The 22,883-nt window shown below is 41.5% G+C and overlaps 1 protein-coding gene across 6 annotated transcripts; it reads left to right on the top strand.

Annotated features, from left to right (window-relative positions):
• Positions 1-98: 98 nt before the first annotated feature.
• LOC127770583 (uncharacterized) lies at positions 99-20,951 on the top strand. Of its 6 annotated transcripts, none has more exons than XM_052296355.1 (5): positions 99-210; positions 326-406; positions 3,604-3,694; positions 12,185-15,219; positions 20,716-20,951. In XM_052296355.1, exons 3-5 carry the CDS (start codon positions 3,626-3,628, stop codon positions 20,717-20,719), a joined length of 3,108 nt encoding a protein of 1,035 aa, XP_052152315.1. In that variant the 5' UTR covers positions 99-210; positions 326-406; positions 3,604-3,625; the 3' UTR covers positions 20,720-20,951. The 6 variants fall into 6 exon arrangements, with proteins under 6 accessions (XP_052152315.1, XP_052152316.1, XP_052152317.1 ...); XM_052296356.1 differs by having other exon boundaries at positions 99-239; XM_052296357.1 differs by lacking the exon at positions 3,604-3,694.
• Positions 20,952-22,883: the final 1,932 nt, after the last annotated feature.

The following is a 22,883-nucleotide window of genomic DNA, read 5'->3' as shown; positions in this document are numbered from 1 at the left end:
GCTTTGTTCAAAAGTGATACGCATTGGAAACTTTGTTAAAAGGAGAGAAACTAGGGACAATATATTCATACCAGTTGCATCGATCACTGGTGCTAAGCTCCATCTATCTTCTGCCTGATATCCTCAGACACGCACTTTGCTTATTGCCTCAATTTCACTCTCATTTCTTAATTGGTCTCTCTCCCATTCTCTCCAAGCTCCAAATGAGAAGTGATTCCTCTGTCCCTTCTCTCTAACTAGTAAATTTCCAATCTTTTTTTCTGTTTGGAGAACCGATCTACATTTCTTTTAAAGAAACCAACACTGAATGCATGTCTTTTTGTAGGGTGTGATGCTGATTGGTGAGATCTGGGCTCCACTTGCCTTGATTTGCTGGTCTTGAGGGCAATTCAGTATGATCCAAGAGGTAATTTTTTTTTGCAAAAATAATGTTTTCAATATGATTTATTCACAAAATGATTTATCAATTGATGTATCACGGGGCTCACCTGGACACGATTCCTCCACCTAATGCAGCACGTCTAGCTCTTCGCACTTCTATGTGCGTTGCTCTTTTTGCCCAACACGAATAAGTTTTTAAGTAATATTACCTCCGTTTTTAATATATGATACCGTTGATTTTTTTTTAAAAAAAATGTTTGACTATTCGTCTTATTTATTTTTTTATAATTATCGTTTATTTTTATGACAAATTATTATTAAAGGTTATTCAAGCATGACTTATATTTTTATACGTTGGCATAAACTTTTTAATAAGACGAATGTTTAAAAGTCAACAACTTCATATATTAAAAAACGAAGGGAGTACATGGCTAAGGTTCTCATCGTTTGAGCTTTGGCTCTACCACAAGTTCCCATATTAATCCGAAGCAAAAAGGTCAAATTTCCAACATGAATCTATCAGAAAAGGCTAGAAATTGCCACGTTAATAAAAATGAAAAATTTCATTTTTGGCACTTGGACTTTGCTTCCATTTTTCACCATGAAACATATTTTTTATTGGTTTTGTTTGAAATGGAGCTGCTTTTCCCAGTTCGTGATCTTATAGGCATATTCTGTTGACATGGATGTCAATTACTCCCTACGTTATATTTCATATTATAAGTCGTTTGATTTTTTTCCTTAATCAAAGTTTTTTAGGATTTATTAAATTTCTAGAAAAATTAACAACATCTATAACATTAAATTAGTTTTATTAAATTTAACTTTGAATATATTTTGATAATATGTTTGTTTTGTACTAAAAGTGTTAGGCTATGTTCGGCACCTCTGGTTCCCAACCCTTCTCTCTCGTTTTCCGTGCGCACGCTTTTCAAACTACTAAATGGTGCGTGTTTGGCCAAAAGTTTCTATATGAAAGTTGCTTAAAAAAATCATATTAATCCATTTTTAAGTTAATTTTAGCTAATACTTAATTAATCATGTCTTAATCTATCGCTCCGTTTTACATACGGAGGGGAGTGGTTCCCAACCCCTCACAAAGAACACAGTCTTAGTATATTTTTCTACAAACTTAGTCAAACTTGAAATAAGTTTGATTAAGAAAAAAGTATTTATAATTTTAAACGGAGGGAGTAATTAATTAACTATGGACTCTATTGTTCCGCTTATCGACGGAATAAGCGAAACGACATATTCGCAAATGAAAAATAATTTGCAAATAAAACTTCTATATATGTGTTTTTAGCAATTTAAAAGCAAAGGCTGAAAAATAAAATACGATAAAAAAACCTCAAAATCAACTCCAATTTTAAGGTTGAAAATTTAAATTTTGGTTTATAAGCATAAACATAAGCCAAAAGATGAGACTGTATGAAACTTAAATAATTGAAAAGATTGTACCAAATAACCAGTATCATATTGATCAAAATACCTATGTAATATGGTTTAGGTACGTATTATTTATCCTATTTTGGAAGTTAGAGGATGAGAAACTACTGGCTTTGTAGTTCTGACTTCATTAACTTCTAGCACTAACCTTTCACAGGGTAGAGTGGTACGGTAGACCGAACTGTGCCAACTATAAGTGTCGTACAAAACTTGATCCTCCTCATATATAAGGCCCTATTTAGTTCCAAAGTTTTTTTTTCCAAACTTTCAACTTTCCATCACATCAAATCTTTCATACACACACAACTTTTCAGTCACATCGTTTCAATTTCAACCAAACTTTCAAACTTCAGTGTGAACTAGACACAGCCTAAGTAGGCTCGCACATAATGCGCACGAACTGTGGGTGCTCCGATCTATCTTGTAGCGCATGAAGGCGACAACACTGTTTTGTGTGCATGTATGGTGTGAGTCAGCCATGCGCATCGACTATCTATCAACGTACCGGTTCGTAAAGTATTAAAAAACAAAATCAATACAAAAGATTAGTTATTGAGCCCTTAATACACCAATGTTTTCTTAGTGGAGTTGAAGACAAGTATACTGCATCATTCTTTAAGCTAGCATAGTACTTACAAAGATTAAAGATTGTTCCAACAAGTTTGTCGTCAACTTGTTACTTTTAAAGATTGCTGCCACCTGCACAGTTTGGATGAGCTGCACGAATGATCTCTCGAGTGGTTGTGAAGTGATAGAATAGGTATCGAATGTAATAATTCTATGTAATTACAGTTGGAATTAGAGTTAGATTCCCTTTATTATTATTATTTTTTTAGAGGGGGAGCACAATATAACCATGAGAACTGCAATATAGCATAGATATGCCAGGAGAGGATGATGGTGGGGTCATATACTCGCGTAGTAGCTAGGTGCTATATGAATTGGGGAGGAGCACCCATAATAAGAGCTCCGAAGATGTAGCCTTCAGCTGAACTTCATTAAGAAATATCGTATTTTCGTGTGTTGTCATCTAACATGTATTGGGTGCAATGTCTGAAGCGATCGTCTCTCATACCAACAAGTGGTATCACAGCCGAAGGTTAATGCATTGGATAAAGAAGACATGCGGAGGAGAAAACAAGTGTTATTAGAGCCCAATTTTAAAAAACCAGAACAATTTCCTTAGGTTGTATGGTGGGGGAGCGCCGGTAATAAGTTTTCGTGGTCACATAGGTTGATATGAGTACATAGATTATTAGGCCCGTTGTGTGACGAAGAAGATTGTTGGTTTAGTCTCACATCGATAATTGATGATAGGGGAACACAACTTAAAAGGTAGGGACAATCATCTCCCATCAGACTAGTTTTTTTTTTTGGTATGTAGGCCCAGAATCTAAGTTGTGGCTTCGATTGGGTATGTGGTGGCCTAGGTAGCACACAGTTAGTGGTCTGGGTTGTGCACTTACATGTAGAAACACATTGGAGTTGTTTAATGGTTTGGAGCACACCTATGTTTAGTTTAGGGAAGATCCACCTCTAGTGATCAATGTTAAAAGTTTCATTTCTAATATTAGGGATCTACTACCTCCATCCCAAAATAAATTCATTTTTCACCTATCACACACATATCAATACAAAAGCAAAAAAGATTAGAATACTCATATTTTATCAAACCCAATTCAACTATCCATCACCTTTTCTACTCCTAATACCATTATTTACTACTTTCATATACTCCGATGCAATGATTACTCTAAAAATACACTTATTTAGGGACAAATGAAAGGAGCTAAAAATGAACCTAATATGGGATGGACGAAGCAGTGGCTTGGTGGAAAAGCGATATACCTCAACGAGAACTGAGGTTGTACAGTTTTATTTTCAACAATGACGTTGTACAGTTTACTTTCTTGTAATACTTGTCTACTTATCTTTGTAATATTGACCTAAACTTAGTCGTAGGTGCACTAGATGAGACGTAGATATTTTTTTCACTTTATAGAAAAAACAAAGTGCCGAAAGGACTCCCGTGCTGTGCAGTGGCTTTCTGATATCCTGCTCCCTCTACCTCTGATATCTGGCCTGCGGTTAAGAGATATGGTTTGTTATTTTTCTAAAATAATAAGCCAACATTTCTTAGTATTATACAGTCAAATTCCCTAGGCGGTTCTATAACACTTTGTGAAAAATCGAATTTCATAGTCAATGCATTTAAGAGACCCACATGTAAAAATAATTTTCACTTCCTAGTCCCTTAATTGAACCCAAGATATCCTCCTCAGCTTATAATGTACTTGACATCTTATATATAAGCTCTTGTTGTCTAGATTGAAGATGCTATATTCATTTTATTTCACCTCCCCAAAACTTGTAATATTTTTTTGCACCTTAAATAATTTTAGATAAATATGTCATAAACTACAAAGTAGTAGATCCCGTCGAGTTATACAACTTTGATGTAGATCACGTCTTCATCGGAGGTTGTTTGAATCATAGGTTAGTTATTTTGTAAAAATAGATATGAGATTTTGTAATGAACATTTAGACCCGTAAATGATCTCCAATGATAAAGTTGTCAACAACAAAGTTGTATATTTCATCGAGCTCTACAATTTCGATATAAAGTTTATCTTCATCCAAATTTATATAATAAAGTTATGTATATATACATGTTTTGTTTTTCTAAAAATTGATCCCCGCTTGCGAATATCCGGATAGTTTTCGACCGTTTCTGATATCCGCAGGATTAGACCTACCGTATTTGTTTCTGGTTTCAAAAAAAAAAACTACCCGTATTCATTTCTGGTATTGTCCAAAAATTATCCGTCCGAGACCATATGTTTTCAAGAATGCATCCGGAAATCGAAAACTATCCGAACCGTTTTCATCCCTACGTGACGGGGTAAGTGTTTCTCTTGTCCTAGTCAAGTGAGCTTTTAGGGTCTTCTCAATTAAAGTATTTGGGAATTAGATCAATTAGATAGTCGTATTTTCCTAGTTTTGTGTTTTCTTTTCTATCTCTTTCTTGATGGATACTTGGTTTGTGGGGTCCTTGGTGAAAATCTAGAAGGGCTTGTTGAGATTTTTTTTTTGACCAGGGGCTTGTTGAGAATTTCGAATATCACAAAAACAGATAGTTAGCCTAAATATCATCGCCTTATTCTTTGATCTAATTCAGAATTTATACCATCTATATAGTTGGCACCCATTAACTTCTAAAGCTCAATATACAAGTATACCACATCATCACCCACTAGAAATTATTATCTAGGATATCTTACATCTCATACAAACATAATACATCATTTATAATTTTATTGTATTTGTAGAACTCAAGATGTAAGCAATGCCAAATTGTCATGTCCACATCATTTTCACATTATTTAAACATATACATCTATCATTTGTATAATGTATAATATGCATGCATCTACATATTCCGCAACAAAGAATGGGGTATCAACTAGTTTAATAAAGATAACTACCCAGATTTTGAAGAAGCCTTTAGCTCCTCCACTTTTGTATGGAAGTTGACGAGGCATGAGAACTCCATGCCACAAGCTTAATGCCGCGAAGGCGTTGACGGCAGTCAACTGTCGATGCTCCTATAGTGGGTTTGGAATTGGCTATTCGGGTTCCTCCCAATGCCTTCCTCGGAACCGGGATATGAAGTGGTGTTAGGGTTTCTTGGAGTAAGCTCAGTGCACAATACATCATCATCATGTGCACAGGGCCCTTCCCTTCTTTTAGATGGCATTGGTGGGACTCTGAGCCTAGTCCAGTATAAATGAAAGCGCCTCAGATAACGGGATTTAATTGGCACTGGTGGGAATGGGGTAGACCGCATCCTAGCATCGCTAAGACTCCATCAGTTCGTCGAGATCAATCAACACTTATCTTCTTAGTTGCCGATGATCAAATTGGTGGCTCCAGTTTTAGGGTTCGGGTTACCGAGTTGTAGAGTGACACTGGTTTGTTGTCCACTTGTCTGTTCACATCTCTTGCGGCAATCCAAGATGTGGATGACTTTTGTTCATTTTTGTCAGGTTTTACGTTTTTGTTTTTTAACAAGATGGTCATAACTCCTATGTTATTCAATATATTTGGCCCCTTTCCCTAGAAACAAAAAAAGAAGACCCCTAGAGTATTTTGAGGATCCTTAAAACAACATATTGGCATCATGATCATTATCGTTGTTGTTAGAATATGATCAAGAGTGGAGCCTAGAGCACTTTCTTTATGTTGTTGACATCATAAAAAGTAACTTAGAAAATCACTTAATACACAATCCATATGGGTATGGGTTAATATATATATAAAGGACTTGCACCTCGAATAGTATACTACCTTTGTTCTTTAAATACATGACATCGTTGTTTTTGAAACCACTCATTTTATTCAGTTTTTTTTGAAAATATTAAAAAATACAAGTCAAGCTAAAAGTGCCTTTAATAATGAAACAAGTCACAACAAACTAAATAATTATATTTTTTTAATAAGATGAATGGTCAAGGTCTAAAAGTCAATTGCGTTGTATATGATTTATTTATTCATTTTCACATTATAAGGGGTTTGACCTTCCAATAAATGATCATGATTGAATTCATCCCAAGTCAAATTTGCTCCATATCAGTATTTGATAATATTTGATTTTGTTTTCGTATTCGGAGTTTTTGTTTCTGATTCTAATTTTTTTTAAAAAAAATTACCGCATCCGGCTTCAATTGGTTTCCCACTACTACTACAAAACTACAGTGGTCCCCTTCCCACCCCCTCACTTGTAGCATATGCTCAAAAAAATACCCAAAGGAAACAAAGGAAAAGTAGTCGTATAAAATTATGCTATATCTACATTCAGGTGGTCATATAAAATCACGCTATATCTACATTCAAGAAAAGTGATCTAGCCAAATTTAAATTGTATGGTGCATATCATTCCTAAAATTTGTGAAAATTGAGATTATGCCATTTTCAAAAGTGAATTTCACGGAGACGACTAGGGATCGGACGTCCGATCTCAGTCAAAACTCCGGACGGTGTTTCACAGTATCTAGAAAAATGTTTCACAATGTTTCACCATTAACTAAAAAATGTTTCAGCAAATTGTTTCAGATGTTTCGTTGTCCAATAAAAAATGTTTCATCACGTGATTAAAAATGTTCCAATTATATGCAACATTTAAAGATAATGATTGTAACACCGAACACCATTCATGCAACATCCAATAGAAAAAGATGAAACACATTGGAATCAAAGATTGAAACATTTATGACTTACACATGAAACATCAAGTTTATACTGTTGAAACATCAATGGGTCCTCAAGAATCGATGATAAAAATGTGAAACACCATTTAAATACGTAGTGAAACATTTCGATTTAACACAGAGAAACATTAAGAAAAAATAGGCTGGAACATCAAAAAATCACATAAGTTACCGGTCTCGATTTGGCTTCTTCCTCCACCCCGGTGGCCAAAATCTTCAATGGCGCTGACGCCGGTGCCGGAATGCCGCGCTCTGTCGGCCACAGCCATGGCCACCACCACGGCTACGAAATCCGCCACCGCCGCCTCCTCCCTGTAGCCTCCACAGTGGCGGTGCTCCTGCTCCTCGCGCTGCTCATCCTCCTCCCCGCCATGCCGCCAGGAGGGCCCCACGCGTCGGCGAACCCCGCCTCGCTCCTCCACGCAGCCATCGCGGCGCACCCAGCGCCGAGCTCCTACGTGCGGCCCTGCGCCGACCACCTGTCCCACTGCCTCCACCGCCTCCGCGTCGCGGCCGCCTCCCTCGACTCCAGCGACCCACCCGCCGCACTCCACCTCGCCTTCGCCTCGCTCAAGTATAGGGGAGAGTGACATGAGAGAGAGAGGGAGAGAGAGAGGGGAGGGGGGAAAAGATAAGAATGAAAGTGAAGTGGTGTGGGCGTGCGACATACTGGCATCCGATTTTTCTCTCCAGCTCGAACACCCGAAACGAATCGTTTTTCGGATTTCGCTCAAATTAGCAATCTGTAAAAGGATTTCGACAAAATGCCAATACTAACTAGAGCATCTATGCTAGAATGCCGCTTTGGACTAAATTGCCCTTAGCCTCCTCTTTTTCATCCCATCATCGTCCACATCTCACGATCCTTCGAAGGGGCGCTTGTTGAGGTCCTGTCAATCGGCTGGAGTTCTAACGTCCAAGCCGAGGCTGAGGCCCAAGTCCACACAGTCCTCATGCCGGGAGGCCTTGCAGCCACGCCCAGCGACCTCACGAAGAACTTGCCATCTCGCTGCTTGGATTCTTGGGCGGCTTCGATGAGTTTGTTCATCTCAATCTGTGAAAGAACTTGCCCACTCACTTCTTAGATTCTTGGCCATATTCCAGCTGCTCGGCACCAGTGGCGCAGCCATCACCATGCCGCTCATGCCGTCTATCAAGAGGAAACGCGCGGCGACCATGGTTGTGAGTGCTAACGAGACCGGCGAGTCATCGACGCTCGACCTGCCGGAGCTTACCATAAACATCAAGTGCATTCTCACCAGGCTCGCCTCTGACGAGCCACAAAACATGGCTGGTGTTTGCCCCTCAAAGCGGGAGCGGTGCCGTGACGACGACCTCTCGGAAGGACCAGAGCTTCGAGGGGCCCTAGGTGAACTAAACGCTATCGGTCCTTAAGAGTTAAGGGCTAATCTTTTTACTCGTACATATCAATCCTATATTGTAACACAAATAAACATTTCTAATATGGTAAACAATAAATCAAGCGGTTTGCAAATTGTAATATAGTACTCCCTTCGTTTCAGGTTATAAGACGTTTTGACTTTGGTCAAAGTCAAACTGTTTTAAGATTTACTAAATTTATAGACAAATATAGTAATATTTATAATACTAAATTATTTTCATCAAATCAATAATTGAATATATTTTCATAATAAATATGTCTTTAGTTGAAAATGTTACTACTTTTTTCTATAAACTTGGTCAAATTAAAAACAGTTTAACTTTGACTAAAGCTAAAACGTCTTGTACCCTGAAATGGAGGGAATAATTTATTCTCGATAAATAATACCGATAGTATAATTGACAACTTAAAAAACATGTCAGAAACAAAGTAGTATGAATGCCTTAACAGAAGAACACAAATATCCCATGTATAGCACCCTTTTGCAAATTGATTAATTGTTTTTCTCGTTTTCTTTTGTTTCTTTTTGGGCACTCGATAAATATTTTTTAGGTAACATTGTAACACCTATAATAATGAAAGTGCAACATAAATTATATAACAATAACCATGAAAATTCTAGCCCAAATTTTGGAGCAGGAAAGTAATGCAAGTAAGAAAATTCTAACCTAATTTTTGGAGTGGGAAAATCCTGCATGCAAGAAATCCTAAGTTCATAAGTTGCCAACCTAAATTTATTAGAAGAAATAAGACAAGAACAAGAAGTGAATAATGGCCCTACCCTCAGTTTGCCACAACAAATGGGGACGGGTGAGAGGCAGCATCATTCGGTGGTCGTGTCGGCCATCGGCACAGCGGTGATCGGTGTTGCCGACACGCGTGTGTCATGTGCGCCCTTAAGGAAAACTGAAAGAGGAGGAGCAGCGGAGAAAGAGCGATAGATCGAAAATCAGAAGACGAAGCGACCTCGCGAGTCGCGTGCGTGCCCACCTCCCTACCACCTGGCATGCTTGTGCACACTTGGCTTACTGGGCCTGAGGGCTGGCAACAGGGCAGGTGGGGGTGGGTGTTGGTGATGGGCTCCCCTCCGCTATGTGCCCTAGGCGGTCGCACAATCAGCGTAGGCCCAGAGTTGGTCCATGGAACGACAAATGTTGGAGAACGGAATAAGTTCACCAACCGTCCCTCAACTTTACGTTGATTTTGTTTGACATCCCTTATGTCTAATACCAGAAGTTTTCACCCCTAAACTATACAAAACCATGCAATTTGGGTCCCATAGTAGTATGGATACCTAGTTTCGCTGGCGTGGCATCCTAATAAGCAAAATGAAAATAAAAATAAAATGTGGGGTCCACGTGTAAGTGAAATAGAAGAAAAATGTGGGGCCTGCATGTCAGCCCCGTCATCTTTCTTTTCTTCCCAAGCCTAGGACAGACGGCGAGAGGGGAGGACGTTGGTGGCAGAGGCGTCGGCAAATAGGCGGTTTGTCGCACCGACGGGAGAGAGGGGAGAGGTCGCTGGCTGCGCTGCGGGAGAGAGGGGAGAGTAGGCCGGCGGGAGAAGGGGAAGAGGGGAGAGGAGGCCGCCTCATGGTCAGCCGCCAGTTCCATCCGCGCGCTGTCCTCAGCCCTGCTCCGCCCGCCGCTGGCTTCGTGCACCACCGGCGCTGCTCCTCAACCCCGCTCCTCTAACGGGGGTGTAGACGACGACGCCGCTGCTGGTCCATTAACTAAGGCGCTGGCTCCACGCGCCGCCAGTTCCATCCCCGCTCCGTCCGCTGCTGGCTTCGTGCGCCGCTGCTCCACCTGCCTTGCTAGTGGCGTGGGGGAGACATGATAGAGAGTATTGGAGAGGAGTAAGGATGACATGTGGGCCCCACATTTTTTTATTCCCTCCTTGCTGATTAGGATGCCATGTCAGCGAAACCGCCCATATATACTGCCATAAGACCTAAATTGCACGATTTTGTATAGCTTAGGGGTGAAGATTTCTGGTATTGGGGATTAGGGATGACATACATACTCGACGTAAAGTTAAGGGACGGCTGGTGAACTTATTCCTTGGAGAATTGGGTGGCATCTTTTTGGGCCACGTAGCGAGGGAGGAGAGGAAGACGTTCGCATATTTATACCTATACCCATAGGCTGATAAGAGTACTAATTAGATAGGACTCAAACTTTAAACTTTCCTAAAGATAAAATAAAAGATACAAGTCCTGGTTGGTAATTAAACACATTTTACTAAAAGTAAAACTAACTGACTTTGCATAATTAATGGATAAATTGCTATGATGGATCCTTCTTGAACTCGGTTTCTTCTAGATAAACTTTCATTGGTTGAATGCTTCCTTTCCTTAACTAAATCCATTGAAGGATCTTACCAAATTTTGACGTTAACAACCGCACTGCCACAAAGCTCGAACTGCACTACCGCGACCATATTGGCTGCATCGCCTTTCTCTGAGTATGAGTGGCCTAGATGGGCCCTAAGGTCGACGCAGCACCATCGACCGTGGCGAGGGCGAGGCACGGGGTTAGCGTGGAGCCGCAGGAGGAGGGGCCTTCCCGTGTGTGCCGGAGGGGGAGATGAAGAGAAGAGGAGAGGCTAACTCATGGGTCCCATGCTGTTTTCTGGTTTGCAAGCTACACTAGTACGCCACGTTGGTAAAAGTGGCAACTATTTAAGATTGTACCACCCAGTAGAGGCAACTTTACAAGCACAAAACTAAAAGTGGTATTTGGATACTACCTCCGTCCCAAAAAAACAGTCGTTCTGCTATTGAAGAAATATCCCATAAAATTTACCGTTCTAGCATCTGCCCACTGAACTGAGCATCTAGTCTATTCCATCGAATCATTCTAACCCACTTGATTCTAGCTAGTAATAATTACTCTTTTCCTGTGCAACAATGCCACTGCTACTACATGCATGTACCATGCGATAGATAGCAGTACTAGTAGTGATTACTTAATTACATATTGTATTTTTTTCATACAATCTGAAGTGATAATGCAACCAGTAAATAGGGGCAATATGGTAAATTTTACTTCAGTTAATTTGTCCGACCAACCTTAAAACGACTAGCTTTCCGGGAAGTAATTACTAAATACAGTAACAAATAGTTAAATTTCCATGAACCATCGCTTTCCTCCCTCTTCATTGTCTTTCTTGCTATCTCTCCCATTCCCATGGCCGATTGGAAGTATGGCCATTGGCCGCCCATCCTCGGCTCCCCTTTGCTGAATGCTGATCAACTCTTCCTCTCCCGCCTCCATCGGCTATTCGGCTTCCCCACCTTGCCGCCACAGTCGCCGTCCAGTTGCCGATGGCCCCCAATAGCAGCCATTCGCATGCGCTTGACACCAAACTAGATCTGGGCAATGATGCTTAGGATGGGGAGGCGGCGCCAGCCATGGACGAGGTGGGGGACGGTGGCTGCGGCAACAAGTCTCCACATCACCAGCCTCGCCTACATCGGCATACCTAGTTTGGTGACAGCTCAAAGTGGAGTAGCAAATAAGGATCCCCCCCCCCCCCCCCTCTAAATATATAGTTTCAATTTTAATTTTTCTCTGAATATAGTTTTACTTTGTTTTTTTTCTTCTTCTAGATAGCCGTGTTACTTTGTACGCAACCCAGCTGAGGTGAGCTAACCTCAGTTAATTACTGTTAACCACTGCAGGTAATTACCGCAGAGAATGTTGCTGAGGCTGTTGATAGTATAATTGACAAACTAAAGAAATCAGATGTATCAAATGTGATCTACTTTGATGGTTGGGAAGGATTGGGTGCATCTGCTGTCCTCAGAGCTGTTGCCAAACGGCTTACACCGGGCCAGATCGCTGACCCAGAATTGAAGTTTGAAAAGATAATCCACAATGATTGCTTAATGTGGAAAAGCAGAAGGGAAATGCAGAGGAAAATTGCAGAGGAACTGGAGATATCACAGGCAAAGTATATTTTTGATAAGCAGGACGAGGATGACGACTTCAGCTGGATAAATGAAAGCTCCAGAGATATAATCGATGATATTGCAAGAGAAATTAATGATATTCTAATGAGCCAAAGATTTCTTGTGGTTTTTCATAACGGGAGTGATGATGAAATGAAGATGACAGATGTGGGCAACTTTGGTCTGCCTATAAATCAAAAGTTCAAGGGAAACAAAATGTTGTGGACCTTCAGGGGTAGGTTTCGGCTCAATAACAAAATTCAGGACAAAGTGCAAGATGCAGATGTTTTTCTTTCTGCCAAGTTCCCGGATAAAAATCATTGGTGGGACATATTGTGCGTGGAGGCTGAAGAAGTTGCTTTCAATACATGTCCAGAAATAGCTAAGTTGGACAAAAAACAGATTGCCCTATGTTGGTTGTACATATCAAAACTTAATTATGTAGGCAGTGGCATCATTGACTATGATTGGACTATTCATGCTTCAAACTATTGGGTGTGTGATGGGATTATTCAGGAATTGGATATTGGTGATGCTCTATATCAAGTGATGAGGCAGGATTCTGATGATCCTGGACTTCACTATTTGATGAGGAACACTGACAATTGGATTTCAACAAGTCATGTTTTTTCAGGTAACTATGGATTTCTACCAGTCCCAAAAGTGGCCAACACAGTGTCATCTTTTTTCTTGGCAGCTCACCAAGTTGACACTGAAGAAGACACCTTGGGACTACTAGCATATTTTTCTGCGTCAAAGCTCAACACTGCAAAGTTTTTACAGGATTTCAATGACATGTTTCAACCCACCAAAAATCTTAGAGTGCTAAAACTTAGTCGGTGCAGATTCAGATTTTCTTCACCTCCTTTTCTCTGTTGCCGCACATTGAGGTTCCTTGGTCTTGATAAATGCCTTGATTTGGAAACTGATGCAAGAGAGGAGGTGCAGTCCTGGACCTGTTTGTACAAGTTGTGGGTGTTGGACCTACGCTACACAAATTGGGTTTTCTCCCAACAGATGATTGATAAAATGGTCAATGTCAGGGAGCTTAATGTTGAGGGGCTGAGTCCTGATAACCTGAGTCATGTTTGGGGATGGCAATCTAAGAACATACGCAAGCTTCGTGTAATGAAGACGATTGATCAAGAGTCTGAGGGAATCAAAGAAGCAAAGGACACATTCACACTCACATCCTCATTCTCACAAATGGAAAAGATGGAGATTCTGGATCTATCAGGAAACTCTGCCATGCAAGCTTTCCCAGACCTGTCCAAGGCAGAATGTCTAAAGACTGTCACTGTTGATGGTTGTGTTGGGCTGGAATCTGTCAGCAGAAGAAACCTTCCGGCATCAATTGAGGTATTTAGCTTAGTTGCAGCATCAGAACAATATCCAAATGCAGCAAATATCACTTCAATGTCATTATGTGGTTGTCGCAGGTTAAAGAAGTTAGTCTTGAGTGGATTGCCAAATATTGAGGAGCTGGATCTTTGTGGCACCCTACTGGAACAACTTGATCTCGATGCCATGCAGGCAAGAAAACTCAGACGTCTTCTTCTATTGGGCTGCCTGTATCTCCGTGCAATAAGATGGTCAGATGCTAGAAGACCACAAGTGGAAGAATTACTGGTAGATACATTTGGAGCACATCCAGACGGCAATCATCGACAGCATAGCTTGCCACCTGTCCAGGAAGATGATAAATCATTCCAGTCCCATATTGTTGTCATTGATCCAAGGCTTCTTCTATCTCTGAATATTTTTGCAAGGACTAGTCGCTTTGTGCATTGCTGCATCTCTCCTGCTTCTGCTGACCATAGCAAAGGTGAAGGAGCAAGTGAGCAGGGTGTTTCCAAGCAGCCATGGAATGGGCATGCTGATCCAAAAATTTCAATGAATAACTACAAGGATATATTTGACACAGTAGTTGAACTTAGTGTTGCTCCTTTGATTTGTCCTTGCCCACCGCTGCCTTTAGAGTCAAATTGCAAAGGAAGCTGCAAGGTAGACATCATCAGTGGAGAAAAATTGCAGGGATATAATAACATCTTGGGTGTTTTCACAGACATCGTAGACTCTCTAAACATACATGATGATATTTATATGACTAGTGTTCCTGGATCAAACTGGGGGTGGCTCAAGTGGTGCCGTATTGAGAAATGCCCCAAGTTACATTCTGTCTTCCAACTCCGGGACCATGAACAACCCATAGCCTTTTCTTGGCTGGAAACCTTCTGGGCATCAGAACTCCTAACAGCACAGTCTATTTGGAACATAGAATTCAAGCCTGTACATGTTGATTCCTTCAAGAAACTTCAGTATATACATCTGGATTCCTGTCCAAGGCTCATACATGTTCTTCCCTTGTCCAAAAACTTACCATGCTTGGAAATCATTCAGATCCTGTACTGTACCAGCCTTATATCTGTTTTCCCTTTGAACACTGCAAACTCAAAGGAGGCAGCAACTAATGAGAGTGTCAATTTCCCAAAGCTGAGGCATATCCACCTGCATGACCTTCCCAACTTGAATGGGATATATGAGGGGAAAACAATGTCAGCACCCAAGCTGGAGACCGTCATGATCAGGGGTTGCTGGAAACTTAGACACCTGCCTGATGTCACAGGATTGCTGGAGTCAAGACAGCCCATTGTCGACTGTGAGAAGGATTGGTGGGATAACCTTGATGGCTACAATCAGTCATTGTACCAGCGGCGCTCCGCACAACACTACAAGAAGGCCTTACCAAAAGGCTCTATTCTCAGGTCACATCTGTCCACATGTATCTATATACTAGCATAATGCCCGTGCGTTGCAATGTTTTTTTTCTCTAATATATTATCATTATGATAATTTTGCCATCATTTCATAAAGATGAAAAATTCCATAATATCTACTGTCATATTTTATTTTCGACGGGGTCTATGACATGCGGGTGTTAAGAAACCAGCAAAGTTTTATATCACAGTTCGTGGGTCCCGCATAGTAGTAGAGTGGTGGTGGCAGACTCACCAACACCACCACCACCACCATCTTTTATATTAGTATAGATATGCTCCAACAAGCAAAAATGCCCAATATAATTATTCCATCGTAGCAACATAACTCACATGAAGTATGCTCCACTACTATAACACTGCTTATACTTTTTTTTCATCTTTATCTTGTTTACCTTATTGACTCTGTCTTTTAATTACTATCGGCAATGGTTAAATATCGCAATTAAATTAAGTTACATATGTAGGAGTACTAGACAATAAAGTAAGGTCCTGTTAGAAATTTTAGGAATTCTTAGGCTGAGGCTGCTGAGCTTATCCTGGCACACGAAACGAGACTGGTTGTTAGGGCATGATTAATTGAATATTAACTATTATAAATTTGAAAATGATTATATTTGATTTTTAATTGAAACATCCACATAAAAAGTTTTTGTATGAAATGCTCCTTTTAAGAGTTTAGGAGGCATGCTTACGAAAAATGGGGGAGTAACCTATGCGAGAAGTTGTCTAGAACGGTGCCTTAGAATGTAATGTCATGGCTAGCAATACCAACAGGCAAGTGACTCCTAGTAGTAATAGGTTGGTATGTAAAATTTTTAATGTTAATTTTTCTTAGGAGGTTTTTTCTTCTCCTAGCGGAATAGAGGTATTTCTAGTGATAATTACGATGTATAGTAGTACTACTAAAACGTATATAACCCTTGGTTAACACAATAAGGTGTCATGTTCTAGATAACTACTCCCTCTATCCTAAAATATAAGATCTTAGGATTGGATGAGACATTTCTTAGTACTATGAAATCTGGACAAAAAGCCTATCCAGATTGTAGTACTAGAAAATGTCTCATCCGGTCTTAGGTTCTTATATTTTGGGATAGAGCCGAGTATTATGTAAGCAACTAAGCATACATCATGGGACTATCATGTGGGCCATCCTGCTTGCTATTTGTGTGTTTGGGACAAGTCTGTTCAATCAGCTCATTGTCATGTTCTAGAGAAGTACCTCCTCCATCCGAAAATAACAAAAACCCAATCCTATCCATAGTAGAAAAAGCCGGACTGGTCACCGAACCGTCCGGACGTCTGGGTCACGGGTCGAGCGGTTGGACCGCGGGGTCAACTGGTTCAAGTACATGTGGAAAACCGTTATTTACACCATGTATTCCTTTCAAGCACAACTAGCAACTCAAAGTCGCGCATTCGCGCGACGATGAGAGGCAATCTTTGTTAAAGATTAAGATTGTTTTCTCTTTCTGTTGTAACTAAAATGGTCTTGGCCCTAAATAATAATACAAAGTTGCCCATAGGTCACATACATACCACCGTAGTATTTTTATATTTTTTTTTGCAGGGAAACAATTCATACTACCTTATTTTTTTAATACATGACGCCGTTAACTTGTAGACACATGGTTAACCATTTGTCTTATTAAAAATTTTACATGTTTGTAATTTATTTTGCTGTGAGTTGTTTTACACTGAAAGTATTTTAAGCATGATTTATATCTTATTTATTTGCAAAAATGAATTTGGAAAAGACAAATAGTCAAATATGTATCTAAAAGTAATAACATCATATATTTAAAAAAGTCAATGACATCATATATTTAAAAAACAGAGGGAGTATTTGTTTCACTTGGTCCATGTGTCGAATTTTATAAGTACGTGAAGCCCATTAACTTTCATAAGTGTCCATCTGTGTTGCTTGCTCTCTTTCATGCTTGTCAAGTGCGTGAGCAGAGGCACTAGAAGGTTCGGGAGGGATATTGCACGTACGTATTTGATCGGACGGTCATCATTTATCCAATCGTGCATCCAATGGCATTTGTTTTTCAGCTTACGTGGCCTAATGTGCTTCTTGGAAAGATTACTTTTTTCATTACTTTAGATATATGCATTGCTCTGTTGGCTAGCAAAGTGTGCGATATCCCCAAAGACCCACGTTCGAATCCCACGCACACTACATTAAGTGCTATTTTTCCCTGTTGGGCCACAAATTGCTGGTTTGGGCCTTGATTTGGCCCATCCCTTTGTGTTAGCTGGCTGGGCATGCCGGTTTTTTCCCCTCTGGTCTTTTTGCATGCATGTCTAGATTCGTAGCTAGAATTTGTCTTTTTTTTTTTGGGGGGACAGAGTAGTATTATGTAAGCAAACAAGCATACATCATTGTAGGACTATCATGTGGGCCATCCGGCTTGCTATATATGTGTTTGGGCCAAGTCCGTTTAATCAGCCCATGTGAGCTTGGTGGGTCCTAGAGAGAGTAGATATATAAGTTCAATGTGATTGAGAAAGGAGTCATGAAATGAGACAATAGATTACGATGAAAATTTTAGGGAGAAATGCTAGATTAATTCATTTCCATTGCATTCTTGCTATAATAGATTATAGATGTACGCCAGTAAACTGCCGTTTTCAATGGTGGCCCCATAAGATACAATCTCTATCTCTCAAAAAGTAGAACAATGATATGAACAACAGTTATGAACGATGGTTTAAATGGCTGTGTCATCTATATAACCCCACGTCATATCTAGACAACATATAGCCAACACAAACAACAGATCATCTATTTAGCGGCATTTGCCCCCGTGTCGCTCCTCTCCAGGGCGACACGGGTGGCGACTCGACGCTTCCCCACCGCTGGCCTCCTCTCCCTCGCCTCCTCTGCCTCGCCGCTGCACAAGCAGCCACCGGCAAAGCCGGGCAGCGGCAAGGACGGCGGGGACGGGGCCTTCTATCCTCTCCAACACCCGGCGGCTGGGGCGTCGACGTGTTGACGGGAAACAGGCAAAGGGGCAGCGATGCATCGAGGTGGTTCCGGTGCCACCGGCGGCAGATCCGGCACCGTCGTAGGCAGACCTACCCCTCCTCCCCCCACCTCCCTGCCGAGCCGGATCGGGACGGAGCGGCGCCAGCTGCGCCGCATCGGAGGAGGACGAGGCGCCGGCGGTGACAGTCGCAGCGCCAGCAGAGGAGACCGAGGCGCCGACAGAGGCGGACGAGGCGCCGGCGGTGGCGGTCGCGGCGCCGACGGTGGCGGTCACGGCGCCGGCGGTGGCTGACGCAGCATTGGCGGAGGAGGCCATGCCGCAAGCGAAGGTGGTTGCAGTGGCGGTGGCTGAGGCCACAGCTTGTGGGGCGATGGCCGCCCTGGCGCTGCCGCGGCAGGAAGAGGACGTGCAGGCGGCTGGGCTAAGAGCGTGAAGGGGCGCGAGGAGAGAATGCGGCGGGGCAGATGCAGCGTGCTCACGTGGAGGAGGCGCGTGTCCGGCGGCCTCTGAGGCCGTGGAGGTGGGGCGCAGCCGGTGTGCGGCTAGCGGCGGCGGCGGTAGGCACTCATTGTGCGAGATGCGTGGACAGCGGTGGCGAGACCGTCAAGGCGTGAGCGGGCATAGGAGGCCGGCGAGGGTGGCCGTGTGGCGGCTCGTAGAGGCTGGCCGGCGGGATGTGCTGGTGTAGCGAGGCCCCACGCCCTGGCGGAGGTTGGACGGTGGTGGAGCAATGGTGTGTCACTGTGGATTGACATGCGGCGAGCGGCGGGTGAAAACCTAGCCCGGTTTTAGCTAGGCCGGCAACGTCGGCATTTCCAAACGTCGCTTCCCCTCTTGAGGGTGTTGTCGTGCCGTTTGATCCCCTCGATCGGGGTTCCTAGGTGAAAACTTAGTCTTGGTTCTCGTTGAGACCTCGACGGACGGCGGCACTGTGCTTTCGTCGTTTCTGTCCCTAGCGTCGTCTAGGCAGCCCCTGGCCGAAACCTCCTAGACAACGGGTGCATGCTCACTCTAGACTCTATCCTCTTGTGTCGACGCCCTAGTCTATGCAAGTTGGCCATGTTGGATGGCTTAGGGGGGAGAGCGGTTCCATTCTTCTCTCTCACCCTCTCTCCCTCAACCCCGAAGATGTGGATAGAGTGAAGTGTGGAATCGGTTGTTAGGGTTCTATTTTGTGTGATCCCAGCTGTAGTTCCTTGATTGGCCTAACAGCGGTTGGTCACGCTTAGCCTTCTCCTGGGTTGTGTTTCGGTGCCGTCGGTATGTTGGCGGTGGCTATTTTCTTTGTTTTTCTGGTTACGAGCTCCCAGGGTTGTAATCTTGTAATTTTTTCCTGCTCTATCAATATGAATTTTGCACTGCCTGGTGCGAGTCGTTCAAAAAAAATCTATTTAGCTACCAAATTGATTCATGTAATTGATTGTTTGATTCTATAGACAATGTATACAGTGGTATATAGGTGGTACTAAGTTCTCTATTAGACCGTTCATAAAGCACATTAATTTTGCCTCTCCTATTTCTCTTATCCCATATGGCATCTTCTCTTGTCTTGGGTGTGTTCTTTACCACCTCTTCCCAACTTCTACTCCCTTTTTCGGCACACACAGTTCTCAAACAATTAAACGGTGTGTTCTTTGCCAAAAAAAAAAATCTATTGGAAAGATGCTTTAAAAATCATATCAATACATTTTTCAAGGTTATTTTAGCTAATGCTTAATTAATCATGTGCTAATGGATCATACCGTTTAGCGTGTGGGGAGGTGAATTTTCCAACGTCCACCTCCAAATGCAGCCGGACTGATAATGAAGTTATGGTCAAAGGAGAGAAACCCCAACTGATAATGAAGTTACTATTATTATTCCTATTTGTCAACCAATACCAAAACAACGGACCTTAGAAACCAGTAGCGGGACTAAATACCATGGGCATTAAAAGTCAATACCCGGGCAATACACTACAATTTGTACTATTCACAGGAATAGTTTTTCCGTTGACAAAAAATATTTATATCTATCAATATCTCTAGCAGAAAAACTGTTTCCTTACACCATTTTGAAGTTCAAACACTAAACAAAGGTATAATGACAATTCTGCTCCAAAATACTGGTTTTCAAACAAATTGTATACTTTTTTTTTCTGCAGAATAAAAATGTAGACTTATGAATCTCTGAGTGAAAAACATTGGATGCTGGGCTGTTGGCTAATGGCTATTGATTTCTGGTTGTTATTGCTCCGGTTTAAGGCCTTTTACCGTTTGGTTCACCTTATTTATATGCATAGCAACAATTATTTGCACACACCATGTTGGAGCTGTAGAAAAGATATATACATAATTAGCCATTTTGTTTTCAGCTAGGTATCTTATGCACCAGAATTAGCACCTGTCTGTCTAGTTCATTGTGAAATTATCATATATGGAGTAGATTGAATGGGCATAAGTTCTCTGCTGTCAAATCTGATACATTTCTTCTAAAATTGCAACTGCAGGTAGATTCAATCTGCTATTCTGGTCCTCGACATTGATTGTTGATCCATGCGCGTGGTCATATGTGCACTGATGGATCTAGCTTCTACATGGAGGATTAATACTGAAATTACTACGATGATTAGTGGAAATAATATCAAGTTTATGTCTTTCTGGGTTCAGCACATGGCTGAACTTGATTGTTTGTGATTGTTTTGAAGTTTGTTTCTTCAAGTAATTTCGTGAAATTGAGATTGTACTACTACTGTACTGTGCCTAATTGCACAGGTCTGGCTTTGTTTTGTGATGTGATGTCATTGTGAGTGGTGGTTTTTTTGGTTGCTGAGTGCATTTTGGTGCAGAAGACGTGCTTTCATTAGCTTAATGAAACCTCCATTATCCAAAAACGTACATGCACACTGTTATCCATCTGTTTATTCAAGCATGAAATGCCATATTGCTTTCTGCAGTGCAGTATGCGTGATCAATCTTATTAGGAAGTATACAATAAGAAATCGAACATACAATATGACAGCTTTATAAAAAAAATCTTAATCATCATATCTTCCACTTCTTGCTCCTTAGGAACACAACGGTCTTAGTAGAATTTCCACAGGATCAATTTAGTTTATTCGTCTAAAATTCTTTCAAAACTACTTTGTTTTGAAGGAGATTGAACTTGTGATGTTGCCAGTTGGTGCAACATAGTGTAACCACTAGGAAACAGTGGTCAATGTCGAATAAAGATTAGGTGAATAAAACATAATTATTGAATATACTCCGATGAGAGTCAAATTGTCGAAACAAGATTTCGGCAATACTAAGAGGGGGTGGCAATCAAGCTGGAAAAGTGGATGGGTTCAAAGGCAAGGAGATTTATACAGGTTCAGGCCTTCTTATTCAAGAAGTAATACCCTACTCCTGTCCGGGGATTGATCCGCCGAGTATGTTATTGATCGTATAATCTGGGAGAAAAACGTACCCCTAAAGGCACCCGGACCCCTCCTTATATAGGGGAAGGGATCCGTATTACAAAGTACAGACCATATCTCTAACGGAATAGGTAATTACAGATAAAATACAATCGTAACCGACTAAGAACCCGTGTATTTCCTTGATATACAAGTTTGGTATTTAACCCGAGTCCCTTTAAAGATATTCTATCTATACATGGTACCCCATACCCAGTCGGATATACATGCCGTGTAGGTATGGGGTATCCATAAACTCCACAGTAGCCCCTGAGACCTTTACAGTCGACGAAATGATCTTCTCTCATAATCCAAAAAGACAATCCGAGTGCTTTAGCTTCTCCTGTTTTGGTCTCCCGAGTAGTAAAATCAAAGACTGTGAAGGGCTGAAAAAAAACAGGTGCATCGATTAGATGCACCTAATTAGGTGTAGCCCCCAACTATATGGTTAGTTAAATAAAACTAAACATATAGTCAAAGTGCATCAAAACATCCATCCGAGTGATATCCCAAGGCCAAGCATATGCAGCATCTGATAAACTTCCTGCCGACTGCTTTGATGTGCCAAAGAAATATAAAGAAAAACCCGAGTGAGAAACACTCCAAAGGTTTATAAATCAACACAGATGATAACAGTCCGAGTAAAAACTCTTAAAAGACCTATCAAATGTAATATAAAATGTGATAAAAAACAAGTCTAAATAGCCGAGGATATGACTCATGCCATAATCAAAGTAGCATATAACATGCCGAGTGGATGACTGTGTTAAAACCAGTCATTCCAAGAAAACCCAAACAGCTTTTGCAGCCTAAAAAGGCCTACAAAATTAGTATGACACTCTTCTGTTGGGCACCTTTTTATTTGCATCGTAGTAATTCCAAAGAATTATCTAACTGCGTCGAAAAGGATTTTAACAGCATCGGGCTATATTGTTGTGAGCAAATGTTGCCGAAGCAAAAATAAATGCCTCAGTCCCTAAGGATCACAACTAGCCTCGCCGATAACAAAAATGGGCTGAAGTACTGTTCAGGCCGAGGCCCATTAGTACTCCCGATACCCTAACAAAATAAACACCAAAACCAGAGCGCCGTTTCGTCTTCCCCGCCGAGACTCTCGCCACTTTCCCCATTTCCCGCTACAGTGCAAAACAACACCGGCGGAAGCTAGGGTTCACCGATTCGCTCAAATTCACCTTCCAAAACTCCACAAAAATCATTCG

The sequence above is a fragment of the Oryza glaberrima genome, chromosome 4 (genome assembly GCF_000147395.1).
Source record: "Oryza glaberrima chromosome 4, OglaRS2, whole genome shotgun sequence".
Lineage (NCBI taxonomy): Eukaryota > Viridiplantae > Streptophyta > Magnoliopsida > Poales > Poaceae > Oryza > Oryza glaberrima.
Note: the sequence above shows the minus strand (reverse complement) of the source record. Positions and strands in the feature narration are given on the sequence as shown.

Excerpts from the sequence above, each read along its gene's own strand:
- LOC127770583 (XM_052296353.1), top strand. The coding sequence starts at position 11,883 with ATGATGCTTAGGATGGGGAGGCGGCGCCAGCCATGGACGAGGTGGGGG. Across the intron at positions 12,019-12,179 it reads AGCTCAAAGTGGAGTAGCAA|TGCAGGTAATTACCGCAGAG; the intron begins ATAAGGATCCCC and ends ACTGTTAACCAC.